At 39.2% G+C, this 25,161-nt stretch overlaps 1 protein-coding gene across 1 annotated transcript; it reads right to left on the bottom strand.

The window, feature by feature from the left end:
• Positions 1–251: 251 nt before the first annotated feature.
• LOC107294145 (coatomer subunit zeta-1) lies at positions 252–22,345 on the bottom strand. Its single transcript, XM_015823352.1, has 9 exons — positions 22,248–22,345; positions 9,409–9,477; positions 8,660–8,741; positions 7,380–7,471; positions 6,885–6,940; positions 6,237–6,314; positions 5,960–6,011; positions 5,580–5,618; positions 252–2,323 (listed from the first exon to the last, which is right to left on the bottom strand). Exons 1-9 carry the CDS (start codon positions 22,326–22,328, stop codon positions 2,276–2,278), a joined length of 597 nt encoding a protein of 198 aa, XP_015678838.1. The 5' UTR covers positions 22,329–22,345; the 3' UTR covers positions 252–2,275.
• Between the last annotated feature and the right edge of the window lie 2,816 nt (positions 22,346–25,161).

Here is a 25,161-nt window from a genome sequence, read left to right as displayed (position 1 = left end):
AGAGCTTTAGAAATATTATTCATATTTATTTTGAGGGGGAGATGATGTGCCTCTAGTCTTATGTGGTGAGAATCTCACTGTGATGACAGCAACTGTGTGACATTTATATAGGCTTTATAAACTTGTTTAAGTTCTCACATAACTAGCCCTGCTGAACTTGGAGAGGGGTAATTGCTTATTCACATTGATAAATCATGCTTTGTATCTGAAATAAATTAAATAAGCAGCAATCTTTGATATTACTTTTTCACTTGGTTATCTTTATATATCAACAGAGCCCACATGAAGCTCTGATAACATTTGCTAGCAAAGATATACAAAAATTAAGAAAATTGAGGAATGAATACACATTTTTACAGAACTATTTATGGTAAATATTTTTCACATTTTGCAGATGGGGAGCCTGGGCAAGTATGACTTAACTAATCAGGTTACTCCATGCAGTTAATATTAAAATCAGGCAACAATTTTCTGTAAATTTATTAACTGCCATTCCACCAACTTTATAGGGGAAAGACACCAGGCTTCATCTTACGCACAAACAGGATAACCCTACTGGGTTAATTTTAGTGTTGGTTCATGCTCTGTGATGAGTCAGGCATAGTGCATTAGGTTTTCTTGAAACTCATATAGTGCTGTTCAGCAATCCTCTTTAGCCTTCTGGGCCATCATTCTGCAAGCTGGCCCTAGAAGATGAAACTTGAGTCCTACTAAAAAGAAGCAGAATCCCACCCCCCGTCTTGATTTGAGTGATTTGGGTGAAACAAATATATTTCCTACAGTATTTCTTAGGAATTTGAATGCTTAATGTCATCTCATGCTTTGTTCATGTTTGTGTAAGACACACAACTCTGCTTGGAAGTTTCTATATCCCGATCCCATCTAACAGAATTGTAACACTACAGTTTGTATGTTCCAGTTGTCAAAGGTAGCCGGATTAAAAATGGGGTGAGGGTGTGACGAGAGGAAAGTTAGGGTTATCAGTAAGAAAATGGTGCCTGGAATTTCCTGCTTCTATTGCAGTTAATAAGATAGCAGGCCACATTAATACACATGATGACACTGAATACCATAATTTCTACAGGGTAGTGGAAGCAAGGATGGCAAAAATATGAAGAGCCAATGGTGTTGAGTTAAATTAGATTGAATTTTTGTTCTCCTTTATTTTCCATACTATTTCTCTCCTTTTTTTTTTCTATACTTTGTATAACCCTGCTTAACCAAAAATAAAATAGTGTGATGGGCATGTATAATATGTAGTAAAAAATATTGCTTCCAAGTCATAGGCTTTATTCTGCATTGGTCAATATAGTAGCTGCTCTTGAACATTATCCAGAAACTTTAGTTTGTACAAAATGTGGCAGTGCAGAACGTTATGTGTGCTCCTAGGCAGTCCATGTTACACCTCTATTCTAAGAGCTGCATTGGTTGCCAGTTTGCTTCCAGCTTCAATTCAGTGTGCTGTTTTTAAGCTTTAAAGCCTTTCTTAGCATCGGACTGGGCTATATGAGGAACCATCTCTCCTTGATTACAACCTGCCCTGTTAGATCTTGCTCAGAATGCATGCTAAGGGGTGGGATTATTGTTGGTTAGGGATTTACGTTTGGTGGATTCCAGGAGATCTACCTTTTTTGCTGTGGTGCCCACCTTATGGAACATCCTTCCGCCTGGAATTAGATTGGTGCCCTACTTATGCTGCCAGGCATGGGACTCCCAGATCTGTCCTGATTACTCCATTGCTGAAAGGGCCATTTTTGTTCTTTCATCCAAGGTATTTTTGTTTTTATGTTTATTTATTACTGTGACGTTTGGATTTTTATCTGTTTTGGCTGTTTTATTTAATGTTGTGCGCTACCCAGAGTCCTTTTGGGTAAGACTGGCAGCTATATAAAGTTGATAAATTTGATTAATAAATTTAAAACATTAGTTGGTATGCTTTTCTTCTAGACTAGTGGTAATGCTGGAAAGAAAGTGGACAAAATATATTACAATTAACTGTATTTCTGCATTACAGAGGAAAAAGAGATTGGTGGGAGACTAACATCTAAAATGAACTGAATTGACCTATCCTTGAAATATGATGTGTATGTGACAATAACACTGATTAGTGCTTCCCCATACAACAGCACTAATCAGTAGGAGAGCAATGAAACTTGCAAATAGCTAGAGATCTGTCAAAAATGAGGGTCATGTTATAATTTGGTCAGTGCAAGATAAACAGACAGGAGGTTCAACTGGAGACAGCAGGTCAATGGAGGAGATCCCACATGGTTCTTCATCGCAGAAGGGACCACTTAATCTGTTCCTTTGCTGATTGCAGTACCTGCAAAAAGAAGAAGATAAACATTGGTGGTGACATGGATTTCTGTCCACCCACATAACTCTTTTACAGAAAAAAATCTCAGAAGAGCAGTTCATAACATAAGAGAAATTAAAGCTGAGAAGGGCAAAACTAGTATCATGCACTAGTTTGCAAATGCAAATCCTGGGACCTAAATAAAATAGGGGGAGTCCATTTTTTCAAAACCACAACTGACTAATGAAAATACTTTGTAGCATTTCAAATTCTGTAAACATATTTCCAAGTTATAACAACTTTGCTCATCCCAGAGTGGGAGAACAATCAGACGGAAGAAGGTTATTCAACAAGTCTAAACATTCAAAGTTTGGATCATTGAAATGAAAGCTAAGACTAGTGGCGCATTCAATTCTGCGTCATGCTTCAAAACTCGCATTTGTGTGTCCTCATGTCCCTAGGATATTAGAGGCACACCTGCCTCTATCAATGTCTTCAAGTGTAAATTCAAGAAAGGTTCACTGGAAGGAAAAGACAAGGGCAGCAAGGCATGTGGAAATAGGATATCGACTTCCGGTTTTGCGTTGTGGCGAGATGGGACACAGGAAGACAGAGCTCTGCCTTCTGCACCCGATTTTGTCCTGCTGAGAGTCCTGAAAAGGGCCTAAAGTCGCCCCGAAGAGGCGATAAAGAAGGGGGGGTACCTTGTCGATCACAGAAAGACAGTGGTCTCTCCGTTCGATCCAAGGAAAGCCCTCTAAACCAGCAGGGGAAAGACTGGCCACACCTCTGCGGCCAGCCATTAGCTGCTGACAACCGAAGAACAAAAGCTTTATTTAGCACACTGTAAACAGCATGTTTGGACTGGGTGAGAATATTGATCCTTTCTTTACTATTTTACAACTGAATTTCCTGGGAAAGGCTCCCAAGAAGCTTAAAACCTTCAGATGTGAACGGAAGCAGCATTTTAAATTTTTTATGGGGGACAGAAATACACAATACTGAAGTGAAAGTAATACAAAGCTACAGTTTTAATAAATCTGAGAACTGAGATAAATTGTTAAGATTTTCTCTTTGAAAAAAAATTATTGGGTGAAATATAAGAAATCAACCTTTTGTTTTAAGAGTGGAAAATGGACTTTGAATGACATCTAGTGGTGGATTTGAGTACAGCACTACAACTAGCTCCTTGGCTGCTTGGTGAATTTCAGCTCAAGGGAGAACAGCTGGCAATAAAGGAAAATTTTATCATCCTGACCTCCTTGGACTATAAATACCTACTGGGCTTGGACTTTTAATCTCAAGAGCTAGTGGGAGAGAAAGAAAAAAATTGACTTTTAAATACGTCTGGCTGCAGGGAGGTTGAACATTTTGAACACTTGGAACACATTGTGGATTATAACCTTACCTGACTGATAATTTTCAGGATACTTGAGACAAAAGATTACTATAAAATATTGCTATAAAATAGGACTAGATTATAAAGACTGTATATAAAGACCGGAAAACTAAAGGAAATTTTGTTCCACTCTATACTGGTGATACTAAAGGATTTCTAGGAATGATGCCTCAAGAAAAAACAAATACCTTTCAGAAGGAAATACTCTCTATGCTACAGCAAATTTATCAAACAATTCTTGTACACAAAGAGGACATAAAAAGAAACCATGAGACTAAAAATAATCTAGATCAGTGGTGTCAAACTCACAACATCACGTGACGTGTCATAACGTATCGTGACTTTTTTGCCATTGCCAGCAATGGGGTGGGCGCGGTTTCGCTATGATACATCTGGCCCACGGGCCGGCAGTTTGACACCCCTGATCTAGATGATATAAAGGACCAAATCTCCAAATTGAAGCTACAACTGGAAAGCTCCTAGACCAGTGATGGCGAACCTTTTAGAGACTGAGTGCCCAAACTGCAACCCAAAACCCACTTATGCATTGTCGGGTGCCAGGTGGGTGTGGCCCATTGGGTGGATGTGGCTGCGGTGGTAATGGCAGACTGGGTGGGACTAAAAAGTTCAATCAATCAATTCCAACTTTGCGAGATCTTTTTTTTCCCTGGAAGAAGCTGAAATTGATTGATTGAACTTTTTTTTTTTGGCACACGGTGGCGGAGGCCTAAAGCGAAAAGATTTTATAAAATCCAGCTGAAGGCCTAGGACTGGGGCGATGGCGCACGTGCCCTCAGAGAAGGCTCTGCGTGTCACTTGTGGCACGCGTGCCATAGGTTCGCCACCACAATCCTAGACAATGACTACAAAGTATGAACAAATAAACCAGAAATCAGAGGGTGAAGCAGAAGAAATAGACCTAGAGATAGAGGAAATAGGAGAAGGGAAATATGGACTGCCATACACAAATAAAATACTCCAAGACCTATCTATAACAATGAAAATACAAAAGACCCTTTACTCCTTTCTCCAAAATACACCTGATGACAAGGAAGAAGATTCTAGAAAATTGAATATAGAGCGGGCAGGGGAAATGTCTAGGGAATGTCCCCCAAATATTCTACCTAAATTGTCTTTCTCATGCCCAGCAGCTTGCACAAAAATAGAAAGAAAATTCTTGGGCGATTTAATTACCTTGGCCTGGAAAGCTGCTTGGCAAAGAAAGAAAGCAAGAGTTAGACTTAAAAACACAGAGGATTTGATCTATCAGAGGGGGTACTATCTCTGTAATATACTTGTTTGAACATGATTAAAAGAACGGATGACCCTTAGATGTAACTAGATTTTTATAATGGAAGATATGATTTAGAATTAAAATAGCATTTTTTTTCTTCTTTTGATATGGGAAATTTGAAAATAAGATTGGTATGAATAAAATTTGTTAGCTATATAAATGTAATTAATTTTTGTCATAAAAGATACTTTAAATACCGATGGGAAATCAAATTTTAATAAGAGCATGAAAACAGGACATTGATTTATGAATTGATATTATTGTTATTTTTATAATATTAGTAAAATATGATGAAGATGTCTATACCTAATTTTGTATACATCAATAGTACTAAGAATTGTAATTGTTTAATGAGGAGAAAAGGGAAGAAATATGGGGAAGAAAGGAAGATTAAGGAAAAAATACTGGATTGTGCAGTATTGAATATAGTTATATGGAAAAAGTTAATATTAAATATGTGAACCCAGACATGTTGTTTACTAAGCTTTAAAGATTGCAATTTTTAAAAATAAAACCTATAGACCTATAGGAAATAGGATATCATGCAAAATGTAAAACACTACAGAAAATCTGACCAGAAGAAGACATACCTGTGAGACTGTCTGTTCTGTGAGAGGGACATCCTCCCCCTAAAACAGGAAAAACAAACTCTGTTTGGTGGGATGCAGAATATCTCATTGACCTTTCTGAAAAATAGATCTGATGGACTCCTACTTTTCTGTTCCCAAATCAGGGACTACAATTTGCCACTTAGGCCAATTGCTTATCAAGAGTGCATCCTTTGTCTTCTCCTGCCCCCACAACATTACAGCCCACTTGCAGACAATCCCAGATAAAAGATATGGAATTGTGACATCCTTTCATCTGCTGCAAATACAAGCTAAGTAACTGTTGCCTCTGCCTGTCAGCCAATTGTGTCAGAAAGCTCCTGCCTATTGGACAGGCCGCCAAGGAAGAAAAGGTCACTTACACGTACGGCTACCCTATGTAGCACTTGCTGGGGATCACTCTCCAAAATCACCCTATAAGAGAGAAAGAAATAATTGTTCACCAAACTGAACTACATTCTTTGATGGCTCTTGAGAGGGGAGGGGTAGCAAGAGTAACAAAGACTGATATTTCCTGAAACAACCCAAGGAATTTCTTACCATTGAGAATGCATATTTTGTCCAGAGGTATGCACTAGATTCATATACAAGCAAAGCCAAATTTGAGCATGATCAGATTTCTAAAGACAGTGGACTCACCCCCCATCCACAATTTCATCCACTGCCAGGAAAAGGCCTTCCATGTTCTCTAGGAGAGCTCGCTTCTCCACATTCTTTCTGCAAGAGATACCGAACACTACTGAGTGTGGAACTGGGGCATTGTCTACCACTTTAGCCTCTAAAGTTTCTAAGGATCAGGACCTGATTCAAAACTGAAATCCCACACATACTCTTTATTTTAACATGGTGTTTCTCAACCAACGATATGGTACCACTAGAAGCAAACAAGTTATCTAGATGGAATGCAACTCCTCCCACCCCAAAATGGAAAAAAGCTTGTAAGATAAGAGGATAAGCAGAGTAGGAGGACAGAGCAGCCAGTGTTACTTGAGTGTGCTGAAGCAAAGGGAACTAAGTTATCTCTGGATGAAGCAACCAGTAGCTTGAAATCCCTGCTTTCCCAGTCCCTGAAAACCCCATATGGTGTTACCAATTCTCAAACACACAAATCCACAGATGGACTCCAAATTAGTAATACAAGTAATAACAATACATCCTGACAGGGTAGTCTAATCAAAATCTGGTTATTTCTGAGAAAGAAAATCAGTCTTCTCTAATAAATTCCCTTTAGACATCTTGCACGTCAGCTCCCATACACCTCAGATATACCAATAAGGAGCTTCTTACCGCAACATCTGACTGAGTGAGTCAAAGAGGCAGTTGAGCACAGCCATTAGCATCAGCTGCAAAGAAAAAGCACATCCCTATGATCAACATAAATGCATACACAATGACCCAAAGACTACATTCATTCTGGAATGTTTGGAAGTTTTTCCCAGAAAAGATTGGTGTTTTGCTACAAGTCACTAGGGACCAAAGTAGGCATGGTGTGCCAGAATTATGCATCTATGTATGCGCCATTAGTCCTTCCTCTTAAGCATATATGAGAGTTCTCAGTTTAAAATGGGATAAGAGAGGGTAATGATTCAATCTTGCCACAACATCCTGTTCCAAGATCAACAGTGTCAGTATTTTGCAGTTTGCAATTCAGTTTTCACACAACCTAAGGTTGCCATCATATAACAATGATGGCAACAATGTTTTCTTCATATAGAAGTCCGCAAGATTGAAACTAAAAGTGCTACTGCAAAAAGCTGCTTTGCTGTTCCTAGAATATCATACCTCATTTTCATAGGAGCTGCCGATAACATAAAAATACAGGTCAATGCTGCTCTTGTAAACAACAGTCAGGCCTTCTAAGAGGGCAATCTCACCTGGAACAAGAGGGAAGGGAGGAAGGCAAATACAACTAAATTATATTTCCAATTCAGAGTAATGATAGTATTCTGATACAGTACAGCCACCCTTCACTTTCAAAAGCTGCTTAACAAGAAAATGTTGTCCCAGAGTTAATGCAGTTTTTTTTAGAGGATCCATACTACTGCAGAAACAACTGCCTCTTACTTTAAAAAAGTATTTAGACTGTAATTACCTATCAATACTTACATTCGTATCAATTTGTAATCAGTGTTACATAAAGCAGTTATGTATTGCAGGGTGCAGCATGAATCCACACATTCCTGCCTTATAGTTCACCTGCACAAAGCTGTAGGGTGCTTCTCAGGAGGCAAGAAATTTGAAAGCAGTATCTTATTACCGTCATGGAATATGAGTTTTTGATTTTATATAGGAGGAGTTTTTGATTTTATGTAGTAAGAGGATGCATCAAAAAGAAAATTTACCTTAAAACTGAACGTCGAATGTGTTGGTTGCTCACTCAAAACAAAATCCAGAGGGGCTTTAGGGGAATAGGTTGGGCAACGCTGGTGGGTCTCACTTCTCTCAAAGAATTTTACTTAAGCAAATGATAGACTCATAGAATTTGAAAGAATCATTTAAGCTTGAATCCTAAATGCTCTATGCATAAACTAGTATCCATCCATTGAATGTAACCAATGAAAAGGAACCCATCACGTCTTTGAAAAGGCTGGTTCCAATGTGCAACTGTTTTTACTATTTGGACGTTTTCCTGACATTCAACCCAAGAATGTTTTCTGTAACAAGATCAGTACTCTGTGTCTTGCCCTCTAGGTCAAGGGAGAGAGCATGTTCATTTTTTTCTGGGTCATCCACTTTCTAGAATTTAAAGAACACTAACATCTTTCCCCTCATACGTAGTTTTTCACAGCCAAAACATTCCCAGTCTCCTCAATCACTTGTCATAAGAGAGCTACATGGACTGCTCACCTTTAATGTAGCAAATTTCTTCTAAAATGAAATATAAGTTAAAAAATAACCTAGGAGGTTTTTTTGAAAAAAAAAAACCCACAACATTCTTTAAAATGTTCTTAAAACTTTCTTGTACCCATTAATTCTGGTTTTTCCCACTGGTATAGATCTGGCCTTTGGAATGTATTAAAAATATTGGAAAATAATTAAATCATGGTTCATGGAAAACCTACTATCTGTCCGGTGGGTCTTACTGAAAATATTCTTCTCAAAAGCCTTCTGCTCCTTGACGGTGGGATAGGTGTCATCATAATACTAATAGGGGAAAAGAAAGGCTGATTAGTTGAGAGGCAAAGAAAGAAAACAAGTGGCCAGATTCAAATAAAACATACAATCATGCTAAAGGCAACTTCATATACTAAAATCAGGAACAGAGGATCCAGTTAGATACGGTCAGGCCACCATTTCCAAGAAACATGCTAGTTGGGAGTTAATGTAAATTATGAACTCAAGAATATTGAGAGGGCCAATGACTCCTCATGTCTCATTTAATTGCACAGTCTGCCGCATCTATAAGGTGTGGAAGGGTATTCTAAGTTTCTTTTCCATCATAATAACCCTGACAGGCATCTCCCTGTTTTCTACCAATGGGGAACTGAGACAGATATAAAGCATTTGAATCTCGATAAGAGGAAGTTGAGCCAAGATCTCATAAATTCTCCACCCAAATCAAATGTAGCTGTAGGTTATAAAGTGGGAAACACATTTCCTTGGCCCCTCGAGATAATACACTAGAGCAGAAACAGATGTGATAGCTTCATTAAAAAAGAAAAAAAGAAGCAATTCTACACCAGAAATTTTTCAATAGTTACAGATTTGGGGAATGGGGAGGCAGCGCAGGCAAACCTTGCAATTAGAGCTACAGTTTGAGTTCTTCTTAAAACTTTTAACTTTTCCATTCTTTACAGGCCCCATGATTTACCTTAGCAAAAAGACGGTCTCCATCATTGTCTAAAATCAGAATGGCTTTCACTGTGTAGAGAGATGGTTCCTGGAAAAAAAAAAGATACACATTCACTATTCCATTCAATTAACACCAAGTGCAACTTGTTTTTGAAATCAGACTGTCGTGTGGAGATGCATAGCATCACCTTCATCATTGTCACACTGAACAAAACTAAAGTATATAGATGCTGAGGTGAAATAAAATCTACATTCTGTCCCAAATTTTATTCAGCTGTTGTGATAGTAATGAGTTAAACAAATTAAAACCATAGAAAAGGACCCTGAAACTCCCACACTGACAACTGTGGGGCTGATTCCAAGGTTTATAGTTCTATATACATGTTTTCAAACTTCACATAGCCCTTCACAAGGACTAGAAACTTCATTTCTTTTTCTCTAAAGGGAATCTTGAGATTCTCAAGAGGATGAATTGTCAGAGATCGAATGACATTTTAGTCTGCTACCATTTTAAAATATGAAGAACACATATAGCTCTACTGATGAAATAAATCTGTCACAATATATCATTCCAGGTCTGCATGACTTACAATCTATTCAGTCTAATACAGTCACTTGGTAAGTAAGTAAGAAATGCTGGGAGTTGGGCATGTATAAATTTAAATGCTACTACTACTACTATTACTACTACTACTACTACTACTACTACTACTACTACTACTACTAAAATAATAATAATGAGCTGCTGCAAGGAGATCTCAGTCTGATTACAAAAACAAAGGCAAAACAAAGTGGCAATAATGGTACATTGAAATAACTACAAGAAATACCATTTGCCTACACATAAGAACTGGTGGGACTATAAAATAGACAAATAGTAGAAAATGAAGAAGCTGAAGTGCTCTGGAACTTTAGAATTCAGACAGACAAGCACCTGCCATTCAACACCCTTAACAATTGTTGCTAAGAAAGACAAAAAAGTCTGGACAGTGGATGCTGCAGTACCTGGAGATAGCAGAAGAGAAAAGAACTGTAGAAAAATACAAAGACCTGCAAATATAACAACTGGGGCAAAAGAAAGCAAACGTAGAATCAATAGTCATAGGTGTCTTGGGTGTAATCTGAAAACATATGAAACATCACACAACCACTCTTGGCATTGACAAAATCACCATCAGCCAATTGCAAAGGGCAGCTATACTTGGAAGAGCTTACATCCTGTAATGATACCTTTAACACCATCAAACAATAACATCTGTCTATCACAGGTCCTTGGGAAAGATTCAGTAGATGGGTAAAAATATCTTCCAGTCTAAACATCTGGTTGACTGTGTGACCAATCATAATGTGATGTGGAATGTTTCAACCTGGAATTAAGGAGAAACTTCCTAACAGTGAGGACAATTAACCAGTTGAATAACTTGTCTTCAGAAATCATGGGTGCTCCATCCCTGGAGGTTTTTAAGAAGAGACTGGACAGTCACTTGTCTGAAATGGTATAGGTTCTCCTGCTTGAGCAGGGGGATGGACTAGAAGACCTCCAACGTCTCTTTCAGCTCTATTTCTATTAATTCTTATTCTTATTCCTATCCTATCCTATTGCAAAGAAGAGAGGATTTCCACTGTACCTGTAAAAAATTCACCTTTAAGTTCTTGTAGCCTGAGCCTTTTTATGAGAGAAGTAATAAGATAAGACCATAAATTTTGCAGATTGCAAAGTGAAGGTACTGCTCTAAATTCAATAGCAGAACTAAATGTGGTTCAGTCAAATATCAGCTTGTCAGACCTATGACCAGTTATAGCTTCCATAAGTAAATACGCAACATAAAACTTTCCAGCCCAACCTTGACACACAGAGTCAAAATTATGGAAATATGGACAACTTTCTTGCCATGTTTAGAGTCCAATGAGATATTCTAATGGGATTCAAACAGGAGGACTGTAGCTGCATGGTAGAGCACATCCTCTGCCCAAAGAAGAACTCAAGACAAAATTCCTGGTGAGCTTCAAGATAGGCTTAATAAAAATCCTATCAAACATCAACAGTTGGGCTTGGCATAAACCAGCTTCCCAAATTCCTCTTGAGGTGAAGCTGGAGAGAGAATGGGCCAGAGGAGAGCCAATTTTTCCCTGATGGATGCTGAAAAGCTCTCGAGACAAAGTTCTGTGATGCACTGACTTCCATGTAGCCACAGTCAAAGTGTATAACAGAACTTCACCTCAAGCGCTGTAACAGTTCCTCTCTGGGAGCAGAAGACCATCTATGGAACAGACCTGCACACAGATATGTCAACCTTGACACAGAATTTAAGCCTGTTTACTCATCCTGAGACACTGTGCTACTGATATAGTTAAAGGCCAAGGAAGCAGACAGAATGCTTTTTCTTAAGTTTTATGAAACAAGAATTCCTGATAATTATGGAAGTGGGCAACACTATTCTTCTTAAGATTAAGCCTGAAGCTATCACAAACCAAAGTCTGGCACCTAGAATTTAAAACAAGTGATAATCAGGTTTCTTGAAATGATAAGTGTTTTGCAAAGCAACCTACCTGTATGTCATGGAATTCCATAATAAGCTGAATATTATCTAGTTCTACAGCACGGGTGTCAAACTCGCCGGAGCTGGGGTGGGTACAGCCTCCACATGATGCAACTGGCCCACGGGCCGGCAGTTTGACACCTCTGTTCTACAGTGTCCAGCAGTTCTGCTTGTACAGGACCCAGATTTGTCACGAGGCAACCCACAGAACTAGAACTTAGAAATTGTTACAAGGCATATGGAGCTGGGAATACTCAACACTTCTCAATGCAGATGCTTTTATTTTCTAGGGAATTCTGTGATTTCTGCAATTATTGAGGGTTCTTAGATCACAAGACCAATAAATTAGGCCAGCCATGTAGGATGACTTATTATTATCATGTATATCATATTGTTCCAAACTATATTTTCAAGTCATGCAAACAAACTTGATAGGCTAACTTCTTTGTCGATTGAACACTCTCTCATTACAAGATTTGTCAGAATAATTTGCTATAGAAAATGAGATGCTAGAACTGGGATTGCAAGGGTTTTCTATAAGAAGAGAGAAACATGAAGAAACTGCCAGTTTCCACAGGAAGATGGAGAAAAAAAAAATCAGGATTCCTCTGTGGCTCTCTCATCCATTATCAGAGAGAAACAAATATGAACAGAGAAAATTCAAATGTTTTTCCAACTCTCTTCTTTCCTATTTACACATGCACAAATTCATCTCACAAGCATAGGAGGCAGAAGTGTTGTAGGAATTTTCCTCCCTTTCTATAATATTTCACTTCACATGAGTCTTATATGTATAGATCTCAATGTGAGAGTTCCGTTTTACAGCAAGATAAGGAATCTGAATTCTGCACTGAAGTTCTTGGAAATTGCAAGCACAACAGTACAAATATCTAAAGCTATGCAACCAGTGACTAATATATCAGAGAAGCATTCAGTTACCTGATCTAATCCAGACTGAATGCTGCCACAAATATGGACAAATGACTAGGACTTGTTTTATTTCCAGGAAGAAAAAAAAAGAGATGCTTACCATATGCATACCAGGGTAGAATTTATACATCTCTTTAGCAGAGAGACTAGTTTATATTGGAGAGAAAGAGATTAAACAAAGTTTAAATCTATAATGAGCACTAACTAGAAGGCCAGAAGAGGCATATTTTGTTTTCCTCTGAAACCTTCCAGTTCAAGCCAAAGGCTGCTTTGAGCAATCAACCATTTGAACAAGACATTAAGAGTTACTGCACAGTTTATTCTGATCATTTAATTCTGAAGTTTCAATAAATTAAAGTTCAGTCAATTAAACTAGGTGTGCAGTGGCCCAGATGGTCGGCAGGATAGCAGTAGCACTGCCATAAAGATTTTACAGCTGCCAGGATCCCTGAGGAAGAAGAGTGTTTGGAAAGGGAGAGAAGGTGGGAGGAATTGTATATGTGTTTGTTTTATTTGCAAAAGACATTTGGAAAAGCTGCATGGAGGAGGCAGAGCCATTTCAAGTGAAGTTTACAGAAAGCCAATATAGCCCGCATGCAAGATAATGAAAAGATGAGAAAAAATATTGTTAGAATCTAATGGGCCCAACTCATACCTTTTCCAAGTTAGGTAATCAGTGTGGAAAAAGTGGCACACACTCCAAAGCAAAATAAACTACCTGTATTTTTGCCCAACATTATCAATGCTGTAGTTCTTAAGAAACTCAAGAATTAAATCTTTTCTGTTATAGACGATGTTTGGCCAAACTGCAGTTAGTTAGATTCAGGGAAAGTCTAACCTTGTTGTGTAATCCCTAATGATATTCATACCTCTGAGCCATTACAGAATCCATCAGATTAGGGAAAGTTGGTTTATAATTCCTCCCACTTTTGAGAATGTGAACAACTCACTTTGATAAGCTCTGTGAATGATTTTTGGGGTGGGTGGGGTTATACACTAATGCAATATGCTTTATAATCCAATCTCATGTGACTGACACTCAGAAATAACTCGTGTTGAGATCCATCTCAAATGCACGGAATGTAGGTTTATAGCTTTATTAACTCTTGGTAGTATAAATTGTTACTTTGTGTGCTTCATATTTTGTCTTGCCATACACTCTGATCTGCATTATTAGAAATGGAGGGTGGGGAGAAACGGCAACTTTTATTTTATTGATGAAATATATTCTACCACGTTCCTATTATCAACGTTGCTCAAGGCAGCTAACAATATTAAAAAAATGATAAAATATAAAGAGTAACAGACGCATATATTCTTAAAAATCAGACACATATATTCTTAAAAAATGAAGCATGCATCCATTAATCCCTCTGTGAATAGCTTAAAAGCCCACCGCATGACTGAATAAAAATCTATTTGCTTATCAAAATAGAGACAAGTGATTTAATGAAACTGCCTTCTCTTGGCCAAGAGATTCAGATCTCTCACCCAGAAAGCTCCCTCTCATATTCCTAATAAATATGCCTCAGATGATGGTGTAATGCAAAAAAGGACCTCTTCTGAATATGTTAATACCCAGGCAGACTCTCAAAGGTAAGATGATCTTCCAGATACTCTGATTCCAAGGCATACTGAGTTTCATCGTTTATTAAAAATACACTGGACTGTGCTCTCAATGGTTGATGAAGCTTATTAAAAGCACCTTGGTCAACAGACCAGCACTATAAACCAACTGAGGTTTCTGATCACTTTTTCTAAGCAATTCAAAGTAGAAAATGTAAGAGCTACCCAACAGGGATGCAAAACACTTATGTCAACATTGCTAGTATGGATCTTGCCAAAAATGGATGTAGTTGATATATTATCTTTAATTGTGACAACCAATTCTAACCACCAAACGGCAAACCATATCTTCAGGAAGCAATACTATTTTATCCAAGAAAGTTGTTCTAACATGGTTAATGTAGTGCTTCTCAAAAACTGTCCCACTCAGTACATGTTAGAATAGTTCAGTCAGAAAGAATATAATTGAAGCACATTCTCAATTTTATCTTCATGCACACAGCACAAAGATGTCTGAAAATAGCCTAAGAGATCTCTAAAGAGACCATACTGTGGCCCCATTTTTATTAAGATGTTCAATCAGTTTCTAGGCTCTGCCTCTGCATCTCAAGATTAAAAAAAAGCTGCAGTTTCTTTTTTGTCATAGTCTCAAATAGATTATATACCAACTCCAGATAGAGATATATAATACCTCAGTGAAACATTCAGTTTAAACTCCAATATGAATACTAGTTTCCCACAGTTCCAAAATGGATAAGAATCATCTGCTTCCTGCAATCTAAATAAAATGGTATTTGAACCTGAATATTTTATTTATTTTATTAAGTTTGTTTGTTGTTCATCTCGCCACAAGGCAACTCTGGACAGCTTACAACTTTAAAATGTTGGTTCAAAATCAATTCAGTTCTGGATTATTCATGTACATTTGTAAAATGATATTAAACCATAGGTAATTAAATATAAAAGGAGAATAACCAAACAACCTCCCAACAGATGTATTGTAATATTGAACAGACCAAGGTTTTTAGCATGTAATGGGTATACGTAAAAACATTGCTCACAAGAACGTCAGTTACCATCATAATAAAGTAGCAAAAGGCAAATTCAAAATGGACTACCTGCAGGCAATTTCAATTTCTCTGTGCAGAGTTAAGAGCATTTTCTTCTCCAAAAAGCATTGTTGACAATATTTTTTTAAAAAAAATCTTTCCTGTTTTAACCTCACGGCATTCCATGAGGTCAGATTATCTTGAAACGACAGACTTAAGATCCCTGATATGGTATCATGTACATCAGTAACAAATAAAAAGGTAAAAATGCTCATGCTATTTTGATTTTTTTTAAAACCCTTTTGCAACCTGCCAAGGGGAAAGAAGAACATACATTTAATAAAATGAGTCATTTAGTGAGCTATATAACTAAAAGCATTATACCAGTGGTGGCGAACCTGTGGCACGGGTGCCAGAGGCGGCACTCAGAGCCCTCTCTGTGGGCACGCGCGCTGTCGCCCCAGTCCTAGGCCTTCAGCTGGGTTTTATAAAACCTTTTTGCTTTGGGCTGCGGCCGCCATGTGCAAAAAAAAAAAAAAAGGTTCAATCAATCAGCCAATTTCAACTTCTCGCAGGGGGAAAAAAGATCTCGCAAAGTTGGAATTGATTGATTGAACTTTTTAGTCCCACCCAGTCTGCCGTTACCACCGCAGCCACGCCCACCCAATGGGCCACACCTACCCAATGGGCCACACCCAGCCAATGGGCCACACCCACCCGGCACCCAACGATGCATAAGTGGGTTTTGGGTTGCAGTTTGGGCACTCGGTCTCTAAAAGGTTCGCCATCACTGCATTATACCATTTACTCTACTATTAAACTGAATTAAACTGTTCAGGACTGTTTAGAACTAAACTGAAGTATTGTCAGGAACACACATCCAGAATATTATTCAGCTAAACAAGCAAGAAAGTCTAGTAGTTGACCCATATATTGCCTTTCCAAGTCTTGAAGTCACTGAAGTAATGCAACAGTAACATATATGCAGTGGTGCCCAATTTTTTATTGGGTATATGACAAAAAGGAATAGATGGGGCTTCACCAGAAACTTTCATTTCATTTATATTTAATTGAAATTAATTATACTTACCATGATTACTTTCTAGTTATATATGTAATCATTTATCCTACCACATTAAAAGTTATAATCTGATAGCAAGTTTGGGAAGTCTCTGCAGCCACAAGTAGCTCTGAGCCTCAGGAGGTACATCTCTAATTTTAAAGAGGTAGGTATAACACACCAGCAAGTCCAGAGTTTAAGATTACAGAAGGTAATGAAACCAAGATGGCTTATATCTTTTATAAATCAATAAATGAAGCTATTGTTTACAAGAGACTGACCTTAAGCACCCTTTTAATGCAGGTTCTGGAAACATTGCTGTGTAAAGTTTACAATCAAATCAGCTCACTTTTTTTTTTCAAAGAAAAACTAGCATTGTTGGGTACCTGCAAAATTGAAAACATTCAACTCATTTTCCCATCTCAAATACTAATCTTATTTGCCATTATCTCTGGATAATCCAGAAGAGGAGTAAGAGAATCAGAGTTGGAAGGGGCCTGTTAGACCATCAAGTTGGATCTCCTGCTTGGTGCAGGAATTTAAATTATAGCATCCCAGACATGCAGCATGAACACAATAAGGAGAGCCCACCAGTTTCCTGTGTAACTGGTATCAATATCAACTATTCTGACTCTTCAGAATTTTTTTTCTATCTTTCAAGTGGAATCTGACTTTATCTTAAATTTATTAATCCACTTTCTGTACTGTGGAATGAGAAAGAAGAGTTATTATGCTGCTTCTATAAATCATCCTTTCAAGCTATTTCAGGAATGCTGTCATGTCCCTCCTTGTTGTTTTTTAACATCCCCAACTCCTTCAGTCTTTTTCCATAGCCTATACTTTTTCGTCCCCTGATCATGCCTTTCTCTGATCCTGCTGAATTTTTTACCTAGATCAGTGGTTCTCAACCTTTTTAATGCCGCAACCCCAACCGGTCGTAAGTCGAGGACTAAGCCGGTCGTAAGTCGAGGACTAAACCGGTCGTAAGTCGAGGACTACCCAACCGGTCGTAAGTCGAGGACTACCCAACCGGTCGTAAGTCGAGGACTTTCCCTGCTCGGGAGCGCCGCGCATGCGTGGTTCCGCCCCCTGCGCCAGCCGAGGCGTAGCTGGCAAGCGGCAGAGACGGAGCAGGCCGACCACCAGCTGGCCCAGCCCAAGGGAGGTAAGGCACCCGCCGGAAAAGGAAAAAAATGGCGGACGAAAAAAATGGCGGACAAAAAAATGGCGGACAGCTTTGCTTGGCGACCCCCATGAAATGGTCGATCGACCCCAAATGGGGTCCCGACCCACAGGTTGAGAACCACTGCCCTAGATCCTTTTCAAAGCATAGTACCTAGAATTAAGCACAATAACTGAGGTGAGGTCGGTCCAATGGAGAATAGAGTAGAACAATTGCTTCTGTGATTTGCAAAGCAGGTTTCAGTTCACAGAGCCTAAAAAAAAGCATTAGCTGGCTTTGCAGGCACAGCACACTGATGGCTCATTTTAAGTTTGCAGTTGACGAATTATTTTAAAACCATGGAACTATTAAATGCACTCACTTCTTTTAAATTGCATTGTTATTTTCAGTCCCATTTCTTTGACCTATTATGATTGTTTTGAATATTATTTCTATTTCCAGTGGAGGGGTTCTCAACTTATTTTTTTGCTCATGGAGCCCTTCTGAGTCTCATTTACCCTCTGTGATCCCTCACAGTAACTGTGCAAAGTATTTTACTGTCTGTGCTGTTTATTAATCTGTATCATATACTGTACTATAAACTGTAGCCATTTTCATTTATTATGCTGCTGAAATTAGCAGAGATATTGAAATATGAGAATTATGACAAATGCCTTGCTGTTAAGTTTGAATAGTTCTCTCAGAAATTTACTGTGGCTCCCTAGCAATACAGCATGACTTCATAAGGGCCCACAGGGACCGTGTTGAGAATCACTGCTATAGAGCAGTATTTCTTAAACTTTTTACTCTCAGGACCCCTTCCCATATTATGGATGACTCCAAACAGCTTTTGTTTATAAATTGATACATTCACAGAATATTTATTGGGTCATGTAAAAATAACAGTATTAAATCCATCAGATTACTAACATAAATCCTCCATAAAAATATTATTTAGAAATAAAAATGAGAAGAGTGACATTATTTTAAATTTTTGCAAATATTTTCAACATCTGGCAAATAATTGTGATTTTAGCTATTCCATGTTACAACATTCCACTAATGCTTCAATAGTTTGCCAGCTAGAATAGGTATTCATAAGAAACACTAATTTCTGCACCTTATCCTATCTGCTTCTCACAGAAAATCTTAATTGGACCCCCAAGTGCAAAGATAAATGTTTGGCAATAATAAAGGGGAAAAGAATGTGAGATCATTAAAAAACATCTTAGTTCTTCAAACAAATCAAATCATCTCTATCCAAAAGAACTCCCAGTATCAGGAGGTTAGGTTTTTTTTGCAAAACAATTTTTGTATTGTTATAGTCAGTGTTATTACTGTTCCCCTAAGCTAGAGCAAGACAACCCACTATTTTACAAATTCTACTAAGAGATCTGCAGTAGAATTTCTGATTCTCTGCTGTTCAACAAACAATAGCAGGTAGAAGCACCTGCCTACTTTGGATGCTAAGGAGGATCAGGGTTGGCAGGTTCTTAGATGGGAGACCACTAGAACAAATTGCAAGCTATATTAGGAAGTAAAAAAAAAGTCTACTTCCACCTCGAAAACTACTTCCATCCCATTGCCAAGAATATTATACGGTTACATCCATGAAATCAACAAAAATCAAGCTTGACTCAAAGGCATTTTACCTATACTTAAATTATACTGCCAAGACTTGCCAACCATGAGTTCCAAGACAAATTCCTAGGCCAGTGATGGCGAACCTTTTAGAGACTGAATGCCCAAACTGCAACCCAAAACCCACTTATGCATCGTAGGGTGCCGGGTGGGTGTGGCCCATTGGGTGGGCATGGCCCATTGGGTGGGCGTGGCCCATTGGGTGGGCTTGGCTGCAGTGGTAACGGCAGACTGGGTGGACTAAAAAGTTCAATCAATCAATTCCAACTTTGCAAGATCTTTTTTCCTCCGCAAGAAGTTGAAATTGACTGATTGATTGAACCTTTTTTTTTTTTGCACACGACGGCGGAGTCCTAAAGCAAAAAAGTTTTATAAAACCCAGCTGAAGGCCTAGGACTGGGGCGACGGCACGCATGCCCATAGAGAGGGCTCTGAGTGCCACCTTGGCACCCATGCCATAGGTTCACCATCACTGTCCTAGGCCTATCATTCTTTAATTCTATGTCCTTTGTATTATTTTGAGGCATTGTCTGATACATATTTAGGTTTCATTATCTCATGTGTCTGACATCTACTAAGCCTGCTTTAGAAAACTATAACTGCTGCCCCCTAAAAAACAGACCTTCCCAGCATTATTGTTATTAGACCACAGGGATAAATTCTGGTATTTTTAATTTCACTACAAGCATAGTAAATATTAAGAAAAAGAGATTGGGATGCAGAAGAGTCAAAATTTGAAAATCATAAATTTTAGTGAGGTAGCTGGTCATACCAGGAGCAGATTCAAAATGTTATCAAATGCTGAAAATTATAAATTATTCCATCTATTATTATAATTTTATGCCATAATATTTTTCTCTTCAAACATGAAAATACATTCCAGCTCCTACAAAATATCACGCACCTCAGAGTATCTTGTTGATCTTGTATTTGCATTAATGGCATGTTATGTATTTGAAATGTGGCTGACAAAGAGATGAATACATACTGGTTCTCCACTGTTCAGAATAAGGCCAACACCACAGGGTTGGGGACTTTATTGAGTACCCCAAGATTTCAACCCAAACCTATAAAACAATTTATAAAGCACAGAGATTCCAACTGAAAGTTACTCTCAGCAGGATATATTTCTAGAAGCTGTCAAGACTTCAACTAAGATTGTGCTAAACAGGATTCCAAAATTTCAAATAGAAACATACAAGATGCAAATGTGATTTCATAATAACCCATGTTCTGGTATAATTGTAGATACTTAGCTAGCAGTCAGTGAACATTTAATGTTCTATGTTTTACAAGATATGTGCTGCATACTCATGGAAAATCAACTGTCACTAGAACCCTTATGAAAAGAACAAGAGTGATACTGATTTCAAATGAAACATACTCCCAACAAGTGCATTTAGGATTATTTGCTCAATTTCAGAAAGTATATTGTTGTCAGGTTTCTTATCACTAATCAATCAATGGATGGTAACAGGAGGTGGAACTCTTCGTAAAATTTGTGGTGTATCAGAGGAATATGGTTGACCATTATAATAAATAACATGCTGGACTGGATTTGACTAGATTAGCAGGGCTGTTATTTCTTATCTGTTAAAGGCTAGATCAGCATTACCATTTTCTAATATGCTCCAGTGTAGGTTATTGAAAGAAATTAAGCAGGACATTTTTCCCATTGTTCATTTGTATTTGTATCTGTCCTGTAGCTGTTTGACCTCTGTGAAGTGAGAGTTGGATATTTTATTTTGAATTTGTACTATTCTAACATGGAGACTTCAATTGTCTTCCTATGATATCAAGGTATTGTATCTCCAGATGTCCTCAAAAGTTTGGGGCAGACACCTTTCATGGGACAAAGATTTATTGGCTTTTAAAAGGGGCACATGTTCCAAAATGGAAACAGAATCAGATGAATAAAATACAGTGAATATGCTTTGTACTTTATACAAGTAGTCCTCGACTTACGACCAAAATTGAGCCCAACATTTCTGTTGAGACATTTGTTAAGTGAATTTTGCCCCATTATACGACCTTTCTTGCTACAGTTATTAAGTGAATCACTGCAGTTGGTAAGTTAGTAACACGGTTGTTAAGTAAATGAGGCTTCCCCATTGACTTTGCTTGTCAGACGGTTGCAAAAGGGGATCACCTGACCTTGGGACACAGCAAACGGTCATAAGTATGAATCAGTTGCCAAGCATCTGAATTTTGTTCACGTGACTGCCTCTGATGCACACTGCAGATCACATTCAGACCCAGCTGTTTTGCACCACTGCTCATCCCAAAGAAGTTCCAAGGTCCTTGAAATATTGTTTCACAACCTCCTGGTTTAAGAGGCAGTTCTGTAATCAAACATATTTCTGGGGAAAATCTCCTGCTCCTGAAACCAGGTCAGCAGCAAGCAGTTAAGAACGACCGAGTTCAGGAATGCTTTTCTTCAATGGAAGTCCTACTTTACTCATCTGTGGAATGGGAACGAAAAGACTTTACATGGCTTTTTGTCCTTTCCTTGATGAAATTCATAGATGGAACAGCAACCACAGGATTCTTTTTTCTATAAAAACAGAGCTAGCTTGCCTCACATTTCTGCAGCCTTGAGCAGAGAATCTCTTTAAGACTAGACAGGAACTTTCCTTGCTCTGTACCATTCTGCCTGATGTGTCAAGCAGCACTTGGAGCTTCTCTCATCCTCAGCCTGCTGTCCCCTCTCCGCCATATGGACTCGCCCAGCCTCCCGGCATCTCCTCAGGTGGCTGGGCCCGGACTCCTCCAGAGGAGCTCAAGCCCAGGCCCAGAAGCACCCCAGCAGCAACCGACTAGCTCCGCCCCGCCCACCTGCCCGTCTCCATGGTAACAGGCGCGCACCCCAGCAATTCTCCCTCTCCCCTCTCTTGCCCCTCAGGCTCCTACCAGGATCAGCGCCTCCATCTTGGTCGCCCCGATGCCGACGTGGAGCCCAAGCCGCGGCTGCACAGCATTGGCTGGCTCCATGCCAATCGGTTCCTTAGACCACGCCTCCACCTTTCTTAAGCGACCGCTCATTGGCTAAGTCGCTTCTTCCTCGTCTAACCTGCACATCCCGTTTTCCTACCTCCTCCTCCCCCAGCCAGGCTACCTTTTGCGAATTTCTAGCGTAAGGCGTGATGCACCTTGAAGGCCCGCCTTCCTCTGTGATTCGAAGATAAAGCTGCCGCTCACTTGCCCAGGGGTCGATGCCGAGGAAGACGGGGAACGGAAGAATGTGACTGTTTCCATGGTGAATGAGAAAGCGGTTAGGCCGTTTCGGCGCTGGATAATTATTGGCCAGATGCGATCACATGACCGGGAAGAGACACTCTTCCTGCAAGTGGGGAAGTGCAGTTTGATTCCTTTTCAAGGAGGGATCCGATTGCTAATGTTTTAACGCGGAGTTTGTAGGAAGGGTTTGTCACGGAAATTCAGTGGAAGCCTTTGATATGATCCCGTTATTAGGAGTTCAGCTGTATTGCCAGTTTTTGGAAGAAGTCTAACGCAGGGCTTTTCAACCTTTTCACCCATTGTACCACTTTTAGGATATGACAACATCCGAGTGCCACCAGTCGCCTAGCAAGGTGTCAAAAAAAAAAAGGAAAAAAGTGATGAAATACAGGTAGTCCTCGACTTACAACAGTTCGCTTAGTGACTGTTCGAAGTTACAATGGCACTGAAAAAAGTGCCCCCCAAGGCACAGCCGAGCAAGACACCTGCCTGCCCGCCCGGCGGCGCTCTTCCTCCTGCCTGAGGTTTTCATTATTGTGAGCATTTCTGTTGAGGATTGGCAGTGGGGGTGGGGTGGGGGGGTGTTTGGTTTTTATTCCCTCCGTCTGCTGGGTGGTTGCAGCAGGTTTTGGTCACTTCACATGACCCTGGGACACTGTGACCGTCATAAATATGAATCAGTTGCCAAGCATCTGAATGTAAATCACAAGACCCTGGAGAGGCTGCAACATTCCAGCTGATCGGCGCTTCTGGGCTCAGCAGAAGCACCAGGATCAGCGCCGAGCTCCAACTGGAGCCTGGCGTTGATCCTGGTGCTTCCACTGAGCCCTGACAGCCCTGCAGCTCCAGTCATCTCTCGCTCAGGCTTGTGTGGTGCTGCCACAGGTTCAGCTCATTCCCCTCCCCGCTACCATTTTTCTAGGATGGTCGCGTACCACCTGCCAGGTGCCAATGTACCACTGGTTGAAAAGCCCTGGTCTAACGGACGATGTACCACTGGTTGAAAAGCCCTGGTCTAACGGACGAGCATGCAAAGTGGAGCTGGAGAAAGTGTTCGGCGGCGGCAACAAAAGCAGCGAAGAGACTTGTGGCATTTTAAAGGCGAAAGCTTTTGTTACGACATCAGCATTCATCAGCTAAAGCTTGTTTCCCAAAATCCACGAAGTACCATCAGGATATTCCTTCACTCATTGTTTCCTCTCTTTTATCTACATTATCCTATTGATTAAAAGTTTACCAAAGTTCAAGAAATGTATAAAAAGCAGTGTATACTTTGATATTACTTAATATACTTTAAGGAGGAGACTACAAAGTCAAAAGATGCTCATGTTATATTTCTCTCAAATCCAGGATTATATAAGTAGTAGTATTGGCTTTTTCCCTATCTGCAAATGTCCATGTTTCTGATTTTTTTGTCACAACACTAATGAAATTAACCTCTGCCCGCAATGGTAAGCTTGGTTGGAAGGCATTTCTCAGACCATGCCTGAAGAAATCAGAATATTTCACCTGGTCTTTTGTGTTCACACTTTTGTATTTTTTTCGGTTCAAATCCTAAGAGAAACAAATCAGATTTATTTGTGTTAGATTTATGCCCTGCCTGATCAGAGGGTTTCAATTCCCTGAGTGAATTAGGAGAAAATGACTGGCCTAAAGTCACCCAGTAATATTCCATGGCTGATGTCGTAATTGCAACTGCGGCCTCTCAGTTCTAGTTCAACGTTTTAACCTCCATGCTTCAGTGGCTCTCTTGCCTTATCAATAACAGCAAAGCTTTGGCAGATGGCTGGCAGATGATTTCAAGGAGCTATGTGAGAGCTCTATGGTAGAAATAACCGCCAGAGGGCCAATTTTAATTTCAGAGGGAAAATCTCTGGGAAGCATGTCTTCTGTTAGACAATTACCTATTTATCATTGCTATAATTAGTATGAAGGGGAAATAGTTCTATCTCAGCTATGTCTGAGGAATTTCTGCTTTTGTTTCTCTTTACACTTCTTGGCTATGTATACTAAGAGAATGAGAAAACAAAACACATTGACAAAAAGTTGATCTGTTTTACTGTGAGGGAGTTGTCATTGAAAAAATTCCCATCGAGATAAAAGGAGGAAATAACAGTATCAATCTTTGCTAAAGTAGACTAGGCCAAGCAAGGTTTTGCCTACATGCTAAAAATGACAAACTTTCCTTTTGCTATCCTGCCACAGTCCAGGACAAGGTTAGTAAGGTGTCAGTTTTATTTTTTTTCCTCTCTTAAAATTAAAGCTTTTTGCTTCCAAGAGCTGCACAGCAAAAGAGTCTTCTAAAAGAGCTGATAACAGATCATGAGAGAAATGAGGTTGCATATAATTAAATACACAATTAGACACATTCTAAATCCTATCTAGAGGAATAGATACAATAAACAGGCAATTGCAGATGAAATAAAGCAAGAGCCTTTGAAGATACCTACTGTATTTCTCATCTTTTTTATGGTACAGTTGTTAGGGGATTCAAAATGGCTACAATTAGCATTAAAACTGAGAAGATACAAGAATGCCCAAAGCCTGTTGAGGAAACAAAGTATGATGGAATTAAAGCTATGAGATT

The sequence above is a fragment of the Protobothrops mucrosquamatus genome, unplaced genomic scaffold (assembly GCF_001527695.2).
Source record: "Protobothrops mucrosquamatus isolate PMUCROS unplaced genomic scaffold, P.Mucros_1.0 scaffold1844, whole genome shotgun sequence".
NCBI classification, from domain to species: domain Eukaryota; kingdom Metazoa; phylum Chordata; class Lepidosauria; order Squamata; family Viperidae; genus Protobothrops; species Protobothrops mucrosquamatus.
Note: the sequence above shows the minus strand (reverse complement) of the source record. Positions and strands in the feature narration are given on the sequence as shown.